This window comes from Mirounga leonina, unplaced genomic scaffold, assembly GCF_011800145.1.
Source record: "Mirounga leonina isolate KUSES-001 unplaced genomic scaffold, KU_Mleo_1.0 Mir_353, whole genome shotgun sequence".
Taxonomy (NCBI): Eukaryota; Metazoa; Chordata; class Mammalia; order Carnivora; family Phocidae; genus Mirounga; species Mirounga leonina.
In genome coordinates, this window is record NW_023270699.1 from 3,002,359 (window position 1) to 3,017,143 (window position 14,785).

General features: G+C 60.2%; 1 protein-coding gene across 1 annotated transcript; it reads right to left on the bottom strand.

Moving 5' to 3' along the window:
- Window positions 1-568: 568 nt before the first annotated feature.
- On the bottom strand, window positions 569-3,183 carry CRYAA (crystallin alpha A). Its single transcript, XM_035029974.1, has 3 exons — window positions 2,940-3,183; window positions 1,617-1,739; window positions 569-1,326 (listed from the first exon to the last, which is right to left on the bottom strand). The coding sequence occupies exons 1-3, from the start codon at window positions 3,126-3,128 to the stop codon at window positions 1,117-1,119; spliced, it is 522 nt and encodes a 173-aa protein (XP_034885865.1). The 5' UTR covers window positions 3,129-3,183; the 3' UTR covers window positions 569-1,116.
- Window positions 3,184-14,785: the final 11,602 nt, after the last annotated feature.

The following is a 14,785-nucleotide window of genomic DNA, read 5'->3' on the forward strand; positions in this document are numbered from 1 at the left end:
AGAAGGCCGTCCCCCCATGTGGGGAGGCTGCCCAGGACACTCAGCCCCCGAGGGGTGTCTGTTCCAGGGCCAGGGGGGTGGGGATGGGTGCCCTGAGCAGAGGCGCATCCCACACGGGGAGGGAGACGTGTTCTGACGACACTTGACTGTCCTTCCTTATCCCTTGGGGAGCAAGGGGGCCAGGGTCCTTCCAGTGCAACCCTGAGGGACCCAGGACAGAAGCCCCCCAGAGAAGGCGAGCAGCAAAATGGCGAGGCCCCGCCTGGCACCCCAGTCCCACAGGCTGGGGGAGGGAGCCTGATTCCCTGCCGTTTTCTCCAACCTCCCCTCCTCCCCTCAACCCTCAGGTTCTCCAACCAAACCCTCTCCTTCCTACAAAGCAGGGGTGCAGGGAAACACTCGGGAACGGAAGGCAGGAAGTGAGCGAGGCACTTGGCAGCAGCTGGGGCTGAAAAGGACCAGGCAGACGACCCCTTCCCACCCCCCCGCGCCCCTCTCGCACCCCCACTCCCTGTCCCGCGGCTCCCCACACTTCCCGAGAGAGACAGTACGACCACCAGTCAGCAAGTTGCTTGCGTCACCTGCTCTTTATTGACTGCCGCGGGCTGCATTGTCGGGGGTGACCGGGTGCCCCAGGAGCAGGGGTACTACGGAGGGGAAGGGTGGAGGGAAGGCGGTCTGGGAGGGCAGCCTGCCGAGAGCCCAGGCACACAGGAGCCTCCGCCAGACGGACCTCAGGGCACCCAGGAGACCTGGGCAGGATACGTGGCCGGGTCCTGATGCGGGCGCCCACCAGCAAGGGTCAAGGTGCACCTGGCCGGCCCTGGAGACCCAGAGGCGACCCGGAGGCTGCATCTTCTGGGAGCCTGGGGCTGTTGTCTCAGGCTTCCCCCAGCTGGCTGGTGCGGGGGTCTGGGTCACCCTGAGGCTGCAGCACCTCAGGCCGAGGCCCCAAGCCCTCCAGGCCACCCTCTCAAACCCTCGTTCCCTCGGAGAGGAGGAAAAGGAAATGAAAACAGGGAAAGCAAAGGGAGACAACACCCCACTTTCTACGGGTCCCCGCGATAGATGGGCCGTGGGGGCAGCAGTGGGTGGCAGCCGAGGCCGAGGCCGAGCTTAGGACGAGGGCGCAGAGCTGGGCTTCTCCTCCCGAGACACGGGGATGGCTCTCTCGCTGTGGCCAGCATCCACGCCAGACGGGACCTTGGGGCCGGAGAAGGTCAGCATGCCGTCCGCGGACAGGGAGCAGGAGAGCGCCGACTGGTCCACGTTGGAAGGCAGGCGGTAACGGCGGTGGAACTCACGGGAAATGTAGCCATGGTCGTCCTGGGCAGGGCGTGCGGAAGGGCGCAGTGAGACACCACCCCACCTCACGTGGAGAAGGTCCTCCCGGACCCCACGGTGGGGTAGGAGGGCCAGAATGCCCTGGGGAGGGTTCCCGCTGAGACTGGAAGGAGCCGGGGCGGCGGGCAGTACCTGAGTGGGCGTCCCTGCAGGCCCCTCCCCTGCAAGGGCTCAGGAGCCCCCTCCCTGTCCCAGGTCTTCCGGGGAGGGCGGGCAGGTGAGGGCAGAGCCCCAAGAAGGCGGATGCGAGGCAGCGGCGCCCCCGGACTCACCTGCCTCTCGTTGTGCTTGCCATGGATCTCCACGAAGTCCTCCAGCACCTTCACAGTGAGGTCCTCAGGAGAGAAGTGCTTCACATCCAGGAAGATGACAAACTTGTCTCGGTCAGATCGGACCTGAAACCCCAACGCGGTTCATGTGGGTCTGCCCGGGCCAAGGTTGCGGCGGGGCTGGCCAGAGCAGCCAGCGTTTGGGGGCCAGCGGCTCGGGCCCCAGTCACCAGCACAGAAACCCCTTCCACGCACCCAGGGGACAGAGTCCCGGGGACCCCTGGCTCGGGACCGTGTGGACACTTGGGCCTCAAGGCGGGGTGTCCGTTGACTGCCTCGTTGGGGATGAACTGTGGCTGGTTATGGTTAGCTGGCCGATTGGGTATGGGTTAGGAGACCGGTTCTGGGTCAGCTGGCTGGCTGGTTGGACCTAGCACTTTGAATAAGGTCGTAGCCTTTGGCTTCGCTAGTGTCTATATAAACAGCCCGGGGCCTGTTTTCCCACGAGGACATGCTGGGAGAAGCTGTCCGCTCGCACACACAGTGTCTCCCTCCGAGCTGCCCTCACCAGCTCGCTGGCAGCCCTCAGCCAGGCTCCTTTCGTTTCTGGAGTGGGTTAACACTGCTCCCAGCAGGCCTCTGCTTTTGGGCAGTGGGGGATACCTAGCCCCTCCAGACCCTTGGACCCTGGGGTCCGCCACAGGGCTCAAGGAGGGAAGGCCAGTGGTCTGATCGCTTCCCTTTGGGCTGGGCCCTGTGCACCCGGGCGGGCTGGGGAAGAGCCCATTCTCTGCGGCTCTGCTGGCCACAGCCCTACGAGGACCTGCTGCCCGCCCTGTCCTCCACCATCAGCCTCTCCTCCAGCACCAACTAGTGCTCAAGAACCTCTCCTCTGGGGGCCTGGGGTGGTGCAGCCCATCCACCCAGGCTTCCTGCTGGAAGGAACAGTGTGGAGAGCCGGGACCACAAAACCCACACCTGCCACCAAACCCGCCTCGGTGGGGTTGCTCCTGGGGCTTGCACCATGTGGCGGGTGCATCACAAACCACACGTGGGTCATGAGCTGCCAGCAGGAAAGACAGTGGGTGGGCTTGGGCTCCCTCTCCAGACCCTCTCTCAGAGGCCCGGGAGGCTCCTTGCTGCAGGTCACATGGGCCACCGCGGACCGCGGCGGGAGAGTGGCCCCACCCAGGCGGAAGACCTCAGACGTGGGGCACGGTGCCACCTCTGCCCCGGGCTGGCCCTCAGAAAGCCCTGCTTCCCCTGCAGCCATGGCTGGGCCCGCCTCCGACCAGCAAGAGAAACCAGCCCACTGGCAGGTCTTACCTCGGAGATGCCAGAGTCCAGCACGCTGCGGAAGACAGGCTGGCGGTAGTAGGGGCTGATGGTGGAGGACAGGAAGGGCAGCAGGTCGTACTCGAAGAGACCCTCGCCGAAAAACTGGTCGAACAGCCGGCTGGGGTAGAAGGGGCCCAGCGCACGTTTGAACCAGGGGTGCTGGATGGCGATGTCCATGTTGGGCGTCGGCAGTGCAGGGACCCGGGGCTGGCAGGGAGTCGGGCAGGGGCCTCTGGGCAGTGCAGTGGAGAGCTCTGAGGTGAGGCCTCCCTATATACGCCCGAAACAGAATGGAAGCATTAGGGGGATTTGTCTGGAAAGCGTGAGCTCAGGGGGAAGGCTGCCCGGTCAGCAGAAATGTGGCCTGAGCTGAGCGCCCGCCACTCCCAGCCCCGGGCACTGAGACGCTGACCAGCATGGAGCCCTGGACCTGCAGGACAATGTCCCCAAGGTGCTTCTCCCTGTGGCTCTGCCCCTACACTCACCTGGGGACGGTGAAGACTCTCATCCCCCTCGATGGGATGGGGGCACCCCCTGCTTACATGGCCGGGGTGATGCCACAGCCGCCCCATAAGTGGACCCTCATGCCCACTTCACAGACGAGGGGGTGGGCTCAGAGGCTATACCCATGATCCCCAAATCTCACAGCTCCTGGGGGACATTTTTCTTTTCTTTTTTTTTTAAGATTTTATTTATTTATTTGAGAGAGAGCACAAGCGGGGGGAGCAGCAGAGGCAGAGGGAGAAGCAGGCTCCCCGCTGAGCAGGGAGCCCGATGTGGGGCTCTATCCCAGGACCCTGAGATCATGACCTGAGCTGAAGGCAGACACTTAACCAACTGAGCCACCCAGGCGCCCCCAGTGTATCATTTTTCAAAACAGAATTACTTCTATTACTTCTTCCTGATTACAAAATGGATAGAGTGGTTTTAAAAATCTCGAGGAAAACAGAAAATACCAAGAAGCAATTGAAAAGTGCCCGTAATTCCCAGCACCGGGGGTGGGGGTGGGGCTGACATGGGGTCTGTGCATCCAGACAGGGAGGCAGGTTTGGTCTTATGAGCGTGGAAAGCCTGTATCTGGGCTCTCTGTGCGGCTCAACCTGGACATCATCCCTGCAGACAACCTCTCCTCCGTGTGACCTCACACCAGGTGCTTCCGCTGGCCGGCCACACGCCCGGCAGTCACTGTTGCCTGCGAGGCCCAGGGACTGTTTTTCTCCTCCCGCTGTGGCTCTGGCCGGTTGCCACTCAGATGGGACCAGCCACCTGGTATGTTCCTCGGTAGCTTGGCCTCCGGGGAGCACGTCGCTATAGTAACACGCACCCACCGCAGGGTGGGGGTGCCCTCTCCCAACCCCGCCCGAGCTAGCCCCTCGCTGCGCAGTCCAGCGCAGGAAGTTTCTTCTTCGTCCTTGTGCCTCTGGTTCCCAGGGCAGCTTCTAACCCGTGTCCACGGCGTGCTGGTGGAGGAAGCGCATCCCCAAAGGGCTCGGGTATCCTTACACACTCCCCTCACACCGCTGGACCTGGCCGGTCATGGGAGAGCACTTCACGGCACTCGAATAGGGGTGTATTTGACGCAGCTAAGATGGAATCGGTGCGAGCAGCGGGAGCTTCAGAGCGTCCCGCACACATGCTCTGTACCAAATCCTTCCTCCCCACTCTCGGCACCTGCTACCTGCACATCACCAGCCCGGTGGTGAAGGGTCCTGAAAAGTCTGGAAGAGCCAACTTTTGCTCTGCAAGTTTATGATTTGGGGGCGCAATTCCCCAGATGTCAGGCAACAAAGGCCAAAGTAGGGCAGAGATTGTCAGTGCAGTGGGGGCGGGGGGAGGCGCCTTCCCTGCCCAAGCCTGCTCTGGGCCATGCTCTGCTGGTTGCCCTACATGGCACGTAAGTCTCAGCACCCCCCCACACACACACTTCATAGACCCGAAAAGTGGAGTTTGGAGAGGGTAAGCTGCGTGCCCAGGCACACGGCTTGGAGGAAGGGGAGGGGGTTTCCCTGCAGGCTGCTCACCCAGGCTGGGGCCACCTCAGGGACAGTGCCAGTGGTGGGGGCCGGGCAGCTCTGGCTGCCTCCTCCTGGTGCTGCAAGTGTCCATCCGGCACGGTCCTCTGTGGAGGGTCCGGCAGGGCCAGGCATTGCCGGGAGCTTGACGTAGAAGGAACAAAGGAGCGTAAGGCAGAAGGAAAAGTCAGGAGTGCTGATCTGTCTTCATTAAAAATGTTGGTATTTTGGGGCACCTGGGTGGCTCAGTCGGTGAAGTGTCTGCCTTCGGCTCAGGTCATGATCTCAGGGTTCTGGGATCGAGCCCCGTATCGGGCTCCCTGCTCTGCGGGGAGTCTGCTTCTCCCTCTCCCACTCCCCCTGCTTGTGCACTCTCTGTCCCTCTCAAATAAATAAATAAAATCTTTTAAAAATAAAAAAAAAATAAAATGTTGGTGTTTTGTGCATTGCGGTTTTTTGCGTTCATTTTGATTTTTTAAAACATTACATTAAGAAATGATTTGTCCTAATGACTGTGTTTCTGGTGACCCCCGACAAGGTCACCGAGAGGAGAGCCTTGCTCTCCTCACCACCCGTGGCCTTCCATGGGGTCGTTCAAATAGTCTGGGACTGCAGGCAGAGATGGAGGCAGAGGGGACAGCCTGGTGCTGAGCACAGCCCCGTCCCATGGGCTACACGGCTCAGGGTGGCCCAGGGTCTGCCAAGATCCTTCAGTCCCCCAGGTGCCCGGGCACGCACGCCCCTTAGTGCCCCTTCCAGGGTCAGGAATCCCATGTGCTGCAGAGACCTCCACGGGCCCTGGGGCACCTGCCAGGTGCACCTGCTGGGTGGCCAGCCGGGCCTGGAGCGTCGGCCTTCACAGTGAGCCAGCACCAAAGCTTCAGGGAGAGAAAGCGGTGGGCGCAGCTGTTTTCCACACGTGTGTGCAAACTCCCCCTTGCCTCAGCCCCCACCACCCTGGAGGCCCCTGGAATCATAGTGAAGAGGTTGCTTCAGAGCCATGGTGGCCGCAGGAGGAGAGGCTGGCTATGCACTGAGCACCCACGGAGAAGGCATCCACACGCCACCCAGGAGTGAGGCCTCAGGAGGAAGCAGCCCTACCCACACCCGGACCGTGGACTTCGGCCTCCGCGCAGTGAGGACGCATCATGCAGTGCGGTCACCCCGGCCGGGGTACCGAGTCCCAGCCGCCAAGCCCGCTGACCCAGGGACAGGGGCTCACACAGAGAACCCTCCAGTAACGAGGAGCGGCCGTATTTATGCGACTTAAAGTAGCACAGATTTCCTCTCATGCAAACATCTGCTGCATGAAAACCTCCCAGAGCCTCCGTGATCACCCACACGAAGACTCAAACCTGGAGTCACGTGGGTCGTGCAGGAGCACTGCTGGGCACCCTGGCGGCCTGCTGGACGCGTGAGGTGTAACGTTCCAGGACAAGCGTCACCTCCCACGTTAAATGTTTCACTGAATTTAAGTAAGATCTTTACAATTGAAGCATAGTCTTTGTATTGATTGTTAATTGTTTGTTTTAAAGAACAAATCAGCAAAGTCGTGATTCTTCATGTGGACGCGGTGAACACAGAGTGACCTGCTCTGGGTGTCCCGCCTCAGCGTCCATGCCACTGACCTTGGGCTCCTCTGGGACACTCGTGGGCATCCCAGAAGTTCTCAAAGCCTTTACAAGCGTGAATTGGACCCCATCGCTGTCCAGGGCAGACCTGAAGCCTGCCACAACCCCCCAGAGCTCTCTGTAAAGACCTTGGGTGGACATCCTACTCAGAGCCCTCAGGCCCAGACCTCAGTCCTGCCTCTGTGAGCCCCCAGGCGGCAACCTGCCTGGTAGCCAGAGACCACGCCCAAGGCCAGAGTCCACTCCAGGACATCGCGAGAGCAAGGTGCTGATCGTCCAGTGCCTCCTGGAGGTGGGCCCCCCGGTATAAGCCAGCGTGGGGTGGCGGCTCGGGCCCCAGAGCCTCAGCGCGGGGCACGGAGGGCACGGCCCACGAATGCCCCACCCCCATGTTGTCCTGTCCATTATTCCCAGACCCAAAAGCAGACCTTTCACGATGAGGCGCTTTTTCAAAAAGTTCTTTGTGAACCCAGCTTTCAAAAGACGACTGATGGGTGTATTGGACTCTGATTTTTATTATTTTAAATAACATTCTTATTAGGAAAGCGAGACACTGCAATTGCTCTAAATTTGGACAGAAATATAAATCTAACAGTGGGGGAAATACCCATCATCCTAGCAAACCCTGAGTCCTCACAGAGAGGAAATGGTAGGTCTTTCCCGTTTGGCTCAGTGGGCTGGAGCTCGGGGGCTTAGGAGCCATCCAGAAGGTGTTCCCAAAAGAAGATGAGCCGTGAAATGCCAACAACATACTCAGAGATCTGGGGGGTGGGCCAGGCTGAGGACACCCAGGAGGCCAGGGTCCTGGGGGCTGGGTATCAGGCAGCCACCTGGCCCCCCTGTGACAAAGACGCCCCCGCCTCAGAGCGGGGCAGAGGGCCCCGCTGCCTTCGCGCTGAGCCATGAGTGAGTCACACCATCCCCAGGCATGCCCCGCCGCCAGGCCGCGGACTCCCACATCGTGCAAGCCCCAACTGACCAGGACAGGCTATGCTCTGACGTTTCTGTCTCTCTGGCCTGTCCTAGAGACCCCAGCAGAGGTCTTTCAGCCATGGCACCTGTGAAGCTGCCTCCAGGACAGAGAAAAGCCAGGGAGAGGCCCAGGTGCGTGGCTCTGACCTCTGGGCCGGTGTGTGCCAGGCGGTGGCAGAGGACGTGCTGGAGCTCGGGGAGGGGAGGGGGGACCAGGCCCTGTCCCGTCATTCCCATGCGAGGCACAGAGGCTGTCCACACGGAACCTGCAGGACTGGGCTGCCACGGGCTCGGAGAACTGAGGCAGCGCGGGACGGGCCCCTGGGCGGGCATGCCTGGAGTGTGCGCTCTGCCCAGGGTCCTGGGCTGGCAAGGGCGCAGGGAAGACCCAGGGAGGGCGCAGGGCTGAAGGGCCAGCAGGCCAGGGGCGGGGCCCGTGGATGTCAGGACAGGACCCCGAGAGGCTTGCACGTGTCTGGGTGTGTGTGTGTGTGTGAGTGTGTCTGTATGAGTGTGTATGAGTGTCTCTGTGTGTCTCTGTGCGTCTCTGTGTGCGGTGTCTGGGGGAGCGGGAGCCACAGCCCCCAAGGTCATCTCTCGCTGACATCTGAATGCGTCAGGAGCTGTCAGGAGCCTTTTGTCAGACCCGGCGCGGGAGGCCAGCGTGCAGGGGGACCCCTCCCGGAGGCACCGTCCCCGCCGGCATTGTTTCCGAGGCCAGCCTAAGCCTGTCCTCAGCAATCTGCATTCTGCTGCACTCGAGCTGAATGCCAGCCCTTCTCACACAAAGGCTATTTGCTTTAGCTACAGAATTCCCATGGCGCCAGCACAAAGCCCTGGCACCCCGATTTTCCACTCCAGGGACCAGCGGGGCTCACCCGCAAATCCACATGGTGCGGGCCCGCGGGCAAGGCCGTGAGTCAGCGGGAAGGCACCTGGCTGAGCCCACGGCGGAGTCTCCACCAGGTTGGCCCACGACCCACCGCGGCCGCAGGCAGGGAGGGAGGGCGCTGCAGAGCCCCCCGAACGCCGTGTGCGGGGACTTAGACCCCGTCCTGTCTCAGCGGGCCGTGGGAGGCCGTGGACAGCGGTGCCACGTCTGCTCACTAGCACTTGGCGTTTCCAATCTTTGCCGCCTGGGAGTAAAGCGCTATTTCACCGAGTTTATTTGTGTGGCAAAATTTTTCATACGTCCTCAAAAGTGGAGAGAATGGTACAGTGAGCGCCGCTATACGCACCAGCCGGACTCCACCCAGCTGCGTCTCGCCCGGGCCCTCGGAAAGCGGCCTGGGGCAGAGCACGGGTTCGGCGCCCTGCAAGGAGCTGCAGTCCCAGGGAGGCAAGAGTGAGGCGCCATAAATACAACACAGTGAACACGACGTGAGTAACATGGGATACAAACAACACTCAACACCCTGCGTGATGTGGCGGGACGCTTTCTGCCACTGGCCACGGCCCCAGCAGGTGCGTCTCGGAGTAGCCATGGAACCGCGCGTTCCGTCCCGCGAACGCCCCCCCCACAGCCCCCCAGGCGACCACTGGAGAAGTACAGCTGCCGGGGGCCAGGCAGGGCAACCCGAGAGTGGCCCCCCGCGGCCCCCCCCGTGCTGGGGGCCCCCCCACGCCCGCCTGCCTCTGGCCGTGTTAGCCGATGGGCAGCGGGCTCTGATCGCTCAGTCCGTTTAGGATTTGGCATCTACGCTCCAGATGCAACAGGCCTCCCTATAGCTTTTCTTTCTTGATCTTCTGCACCCGGTTTGATATCAGAGCTGTGATTGCCTCCCACAATGGGGCATGGGGCATGGGGGGCATGCTTTCTATTTTTCTGTCCTCTGGAAGAGTTTCTATGAAATTGGAGCCTTTGTTGAAATGTTAGTGAAACACCTGTGAACATCTAGGCTTGACGTTTTCTATTTGGGGGTATTTTTTCTACCGATTCGGTTTTCGTAGTGGTTCTAGGACCCCCGGCCTCCCCCCTGTGCCTGAGTCAACGGCAGGCTGCAGTCCTCCCTGTCCTTGAGCCCGGCGCTGAGATGCCCTGGAGACCGCCGCACCTGCCGGCTCTAATCTCCGCAGGGCACCAGGACACAGACCCGCTCACCTGCCGTTTTCTCATTGTCGTCTACTTCCATCTCTTCGACATTCCCCTCGCTTCACCTGGGAGTTATCAATCTTACCAGATCTTTCAACGCTCAACGCTTGGCTCTATCCATCCTCTCTAAGGGTTTTCTGTTTCATTCATTTCTGCTCGTGTTATTTTGTTCCCCCTTCCATGTTTTCTGGATTTATTCTACTACTAACTGTTTTGTTTTATTTTATGTGGTTACTTAGCTGTTTGGTCTCTACGGTTCTTTGTCTCTCATGTAAGCATGCAGAATGGAAGTCCACCTTCACCCCCTCGGCTGCACCTTGCGGGGTTCGGTGGGAGTCAGGCTGTGGACAGAGGCAGCCCCGCAACCCGGAACCCAGCCCACCACACTGCACACTCGAGCACAGACCGAAGTAACACGGACGAGTCTGTGGTTAGACCCTGGGGCTCGACGGAACTTTCCTGTGTGTGTGTATCTTTACTCCACCCTGAGCCCACACGACTAGAGGCGGTAATGGGGACTCAAGTCCGGGCATCTGTTGGGGTCAAAGGAACTAAGGACTCCTGGGAAGGGAGAGGGCCCTTGGAACGAGCAACCGTGAAGGCGAGCTTAGCACCCCCTTACACCAGCTGCAGTTGGAGAGCTGAGGCGCGCGTGTGCACACAGAGAACCCCGTCACTATCCCGGGCAGGTGCCGACAGCTCTGCGTGAATGGACCCACATCCTCCTCCCAAAAATTCTGAGGTCAGAGCAGGCAGAACCCCGGCGGTGCAGGGAACAGCGGCCAGGGCGTGAGGGCAGCAATAGGGAGCCTGCGGACCCCGCCGGCAGCAGAGGGGAGGCGGGGGGGGCGGGCCCCACCACTTCGCTGCTCTGTGCAAAATGCCTACCTTTGCTTTTCTGCATAAATCACGCCTCACCGCCGATCACCACGATCAGAGGTCAGGCCCCTCACCCACCCCGACCTTTGCTTCACCTTCTCAGACAGAGCCAACAGCAGAGCGAGGGAGGGGGGTGGCAGGTCTGAGAGCGGCAGGGCAGGCCGGGGGGCTAGCCCCTTGGGCAGAGGGGCTGCTGTGGGCTTCGGGCTGAATGTCCTCCTCCCCAGAAAACATCCGGTTTTGCTCTGAAGGCCTCTCGAAGGAACAAGCCCCATTCATATGACCTAGAACAATCTCCTTCAAAGTCAACCGATGGTGGAAGTTACCTGCCCCTACAGAACACATTCCCCATCGAATCCCGGGGGGGGTGCTGGTACCTGCCTGAGTCACCCAGGAAACTGACCATCCCGTGCCTGCACACCATGGGAACGGACCTGCCACACACCTGCTCTTTAAACCAGTGACAACACCACGTTTATGTCCTGTGTACTTAACTGTGCACGCACACATGCACACTCCCACCTGCGTGAATGCCGTGCCTGGAGACCACCCAGGGGGTGCGACCACGTCACCCAGGGGCCCAGAAGACACCCCCCACATGGACGGCTGTGGCCAGAGGAGGCTGCAGTTAGCAAGCTGGGGTTCGCAGCCATGGCCAAGCTGCGTTCAGCTGGCCCCGCGGCTCCGAGCTCACGGTCGTGCACGCAGCACCCCTGCTTCCCACACAGACACAGCCTCAGCTGCCACTCCAGCCGCAAACCTGGAAGAACTGCCCTGGGGCCATTTCTGGCTCTCCCTCCCGTGTTTTAATTAGCTGCTGTGGTGGGCAGAGTGAGGGCCCCCAGAACAGTGCCCCCCAAGAAGTCCGAGTCCTGAGCTCAGAACCTGTAAATAGGCTTCTACAGCCAAAGGAACTCTGCCGATGGGATTAAGTTAAACATGTTGAGCAGGGAGGTGACCCAGGGGTGCCCAGGGTCGTCACGGGGCCCCTAGCAGGGAAAGTGGGAGGTGGGAGGGTTGTAGGAGAACAGAGGTCAGAGTGACAAGGGCCGGGAGTTAAGGAATGGGGGCCACCTCTAGAAGCTGGAGAAGGCGAGGATGGCCCCCTAGAGCCTCCGGAAGGAATGCATGTCTCTGCACACCTTGACCCGGGCCCGGTGAGAGCCATTCTAGACATGTGCCCTCCACTGTGAGACCACCAGGTCGCGACGGCGTAAGCCCCGACATTCGTGATGACTCGGCACAGCAGCCGCTGGAAAGCCACGCGGCCAAGCACAGCATGACGTTAGCTGCGAACCACGCCAGCCAACCCACAGTGCGGGTCCTGCCTTAAACAAACTCTCCGTAAAAAGGCACTTTTGAGACAGTTGGGGAAATCATTATGTCATTAAGAAGTCACGTGGCAAGCGAGATGGCATGATGTCCGGATTTGGGTTAAAGTACTGGGGGCGAGGGGGGCGGGGAAACAGGGTGGAGGAAGGGAACGAGGACGTCTTGCTCTGCGCACACGTTTGCCTCTGTGGGAGCGCCCTCCGGCCTCACGGAGGAGAAACATCCCCCTGCCGACACCTCGCTTCTTCGCTGCGAGGCCCTCGGGTGTGCCCGGCTCCTTCTGAGGGCAGGTTGAGACCCCACTTTGTGCGTGCATAGGAACGTGACCAAGCCTGGCCTGGGGAGCCAGCGTGGGGGTGCTTCCAGTCGGGCTCATTATAAATAACGTCCCAGAAACTGCCTTTGCACACACATACGTGTGAGAACATTTCTGTAAGTAAATTCCCAGAAGTGAAATGCTGGGTCAAATAATCAAATTTCAGCCAAAATGACAGCTACAGCTCCTTCCTAACCGTCTCTATAAATTCATAAAAGCAGATGTAAAGAAAACAAGTATCATGTTTATAGCCTTGTGTTCTTCTAGAGGAAATTGCACAACGTGGCCTTTCCCTAAATCTACTTAGATATGCACGAAGAGTCCATCATGTGTTGAAATAGAAGAGATTATCCATAATGGTTTTCATGGGGTTTTCCAAGACGCTCCCCCTGTTAGCAGGGAAATAAAGGAAAACCCCTTGATGTGGGCAGCCCCGCAAAGCCGGCCCCTTCCTTCTGCTCTGGCAGCCCGCACACAGATTCGGGCTGGTAGGGGTGACCAGCCCTAGGTCTTTGACCCTCCCTAGGACATAGTTTTAGGGCTTTGTGAAGAAGCGAGTCACCTTCTCCCTCTCAAAAACCAAGGTCTGACCGAGGTCTCCTGTGCTCCAGGCACCTAGAGAGCGGGTGGTCCCACATGAGCACATACACACATTAAGGAGTTTGGGCAGAGGGCGCCTGGGTGGCTCAGTTGGTTAAGCGACTGCCTTCGGCTCAGGTCATGATCCCGGAGTCCCTGGATCGAGTCCCGCATCGGGCTCCCTGCTCGGCAGGGAGTCTGCTTCTCCCTCTGAACCTCCCCCCTCTCATGTGCTCTCTCTCTCATTCTCTCTCTCTCAAATAAATAAATAAAAAATCTTTAAAAAAAAAAAAAAAGGAGTTTGGGCAGAGAAAGTCATCGGAGCCAGACTTACTCACATTCCCACCCCCAAGGACTGGTGCCCAGTAGGTATTCTGTAAATCCATTCTGGGTGAATGAATGAAGGATTTTCATTCCCTTCTGAGTCCACAAAAACCGGACAATGAGAAAGAGAAAGTTCTGCTCAGACACACCAGCAGGCAACCACTCGGTCGACAATTTGGGGGTGTCATTCCCATATTCATGCACCTGCCCCACCTCTGCTTGAGGCTCACCCTTGGGGGGCTGTCTGACCAAAGCCACACAGACACCTTCTTCCTAACTTCTAGAGATCTAAGGATCTGTTCACTTCCAGAACCCATGAGTGTGGGCTTATTTGGAAAGAGGGTGTTTACAGATGTGATCCTGTTAAGATGAGGTCGTGCTGGGTTAGGGGGGGCCGCCGGCCTGGACACCGGTGTCTGCGCAGAGAAATCTGGACACAGAGGGAAGGAGCTGTGTGGGACAGCCGATGTCTGTTGTTGAAGCCTCCCAGTCTGGGGCGCTTCGTCGGGCCCCCCAACACTCATCCAAGCCCCCTGCTCTGGGAGCGACTGCCCTGAGAGGTGGGTCCAGTGCATGAGGGGACAGCTCCATCTCCACCTCTGGTCTCTGTTTTCTCTCCACAAAACAAGGGTTTAGACGGCCAGCTCGAAGGCCCTTCCATCCTGGTGGCCCTGGTTCTGAGTGGGTCCTGGGCCGTGTATGCTCAGCACAGCAACGCTAGCCCACCCTCCCTGGTGGGACACGGGGGTGCGTCCTTCCCAGAGAGCGCCCACATCGCAACACAGGTCAGGCAGAAGGACCCGTGTGTCATGGCCCAGTATCACAGCACACGACCAACCCCAGAGCACCTGGGGGAGCTTCCCCAAAATGGCAAGGTAAGGGCTGTCAGGGGAGTGGTAGGGGGTGCGCGGATCTGGCAGCCAGAGTGCCGGGGGTCAGCTCCGTGTCCCCCAGGCAGGGAGTCCGTGCAGCTTGGGGAGGGCCGTCCAGGAACCTGGCCAGGGCTGTGGGTGAGCCGACTGGGGCCACCAGGAGGCAGCCCTCTTGACAGAGCAGCCTGGCCGCAGGAAGAGGGGAGAACAGCTGCAGGGGTGTGGACACCGAATGCAAACCTGCATAAAGAGGGCTGGTCCAGCAGCAGTGATAGGAGCTGGGCTTTTGAGGAATCCTGGCAAGGAGAAGGGGAGAAGCGCACTCGTGCCGAGGAGAGCCCCAGAGAGGCGGGCTGCCTGATGGAGTGCGGACCACCTGGGACCCTTGCAAGAGGCAGACTGTGGGAGGGGGGTCCTGCCCGGAGAGGGCTGGGCTACCCAGGAGCCCTGCCAGGGGGGAGCCCCCACCCCACCCCTGCCTCGTTGCCCCTCAGCCCCCACCCAGCCCATCCCTGGAGGCAGCACAGCTGTGCATCAGCCCCCTGACCCCCTCTGGGCTCCTCCAAACACCCCCAAATCTATGAGCCCTGGACCCCTGGGGTGGGAGGGTGACCCCTGCCCTTGCATTGACAGGTGGGGGGGCAGAGAGCCTGCACTGGTCCCTAGTGACAGCTGGGGAAGAAGAACCTGGACCTGTCCCCCCGCCACAGCCTCCCTGCAGGGCTGTGACCCCCAGAGGACATCCCCACCAGGTAGGACATCCCCACCTGACCCCGGGCAGAAGCCACCACCGCAGCAAGGCGGGGCCGAGTGCCAGTCCCAGTC

What these genes read in the sequence shown, in the direction of transcription:
- CRYAA (XM_035029974.1), bottom strand. Translation starts at nt 3,128, where the DNA reads ATGGACATCGCCATCCAGCACCCCTGGTTCAAACGTGCGCTGGGCCCC. An exon ending in TGGACTCTGGCATCTCCGAG is followed by an intron (nt 1,740 to 2,939) that starts GTAAGACCTGCC and finishes TTGGGGTTTCAG; the next exon opens with GTCCGATCTGACCGAGACAA. An exon ending in GCAAGCACAACGAGAGGCAG is followed by an intron (nt 1,327 to 1,616) that starts GTGAGTCCGGGG and finishes CGCCCTGCCCAG; the next exon opens with GACGACCATGGCTACATTTC.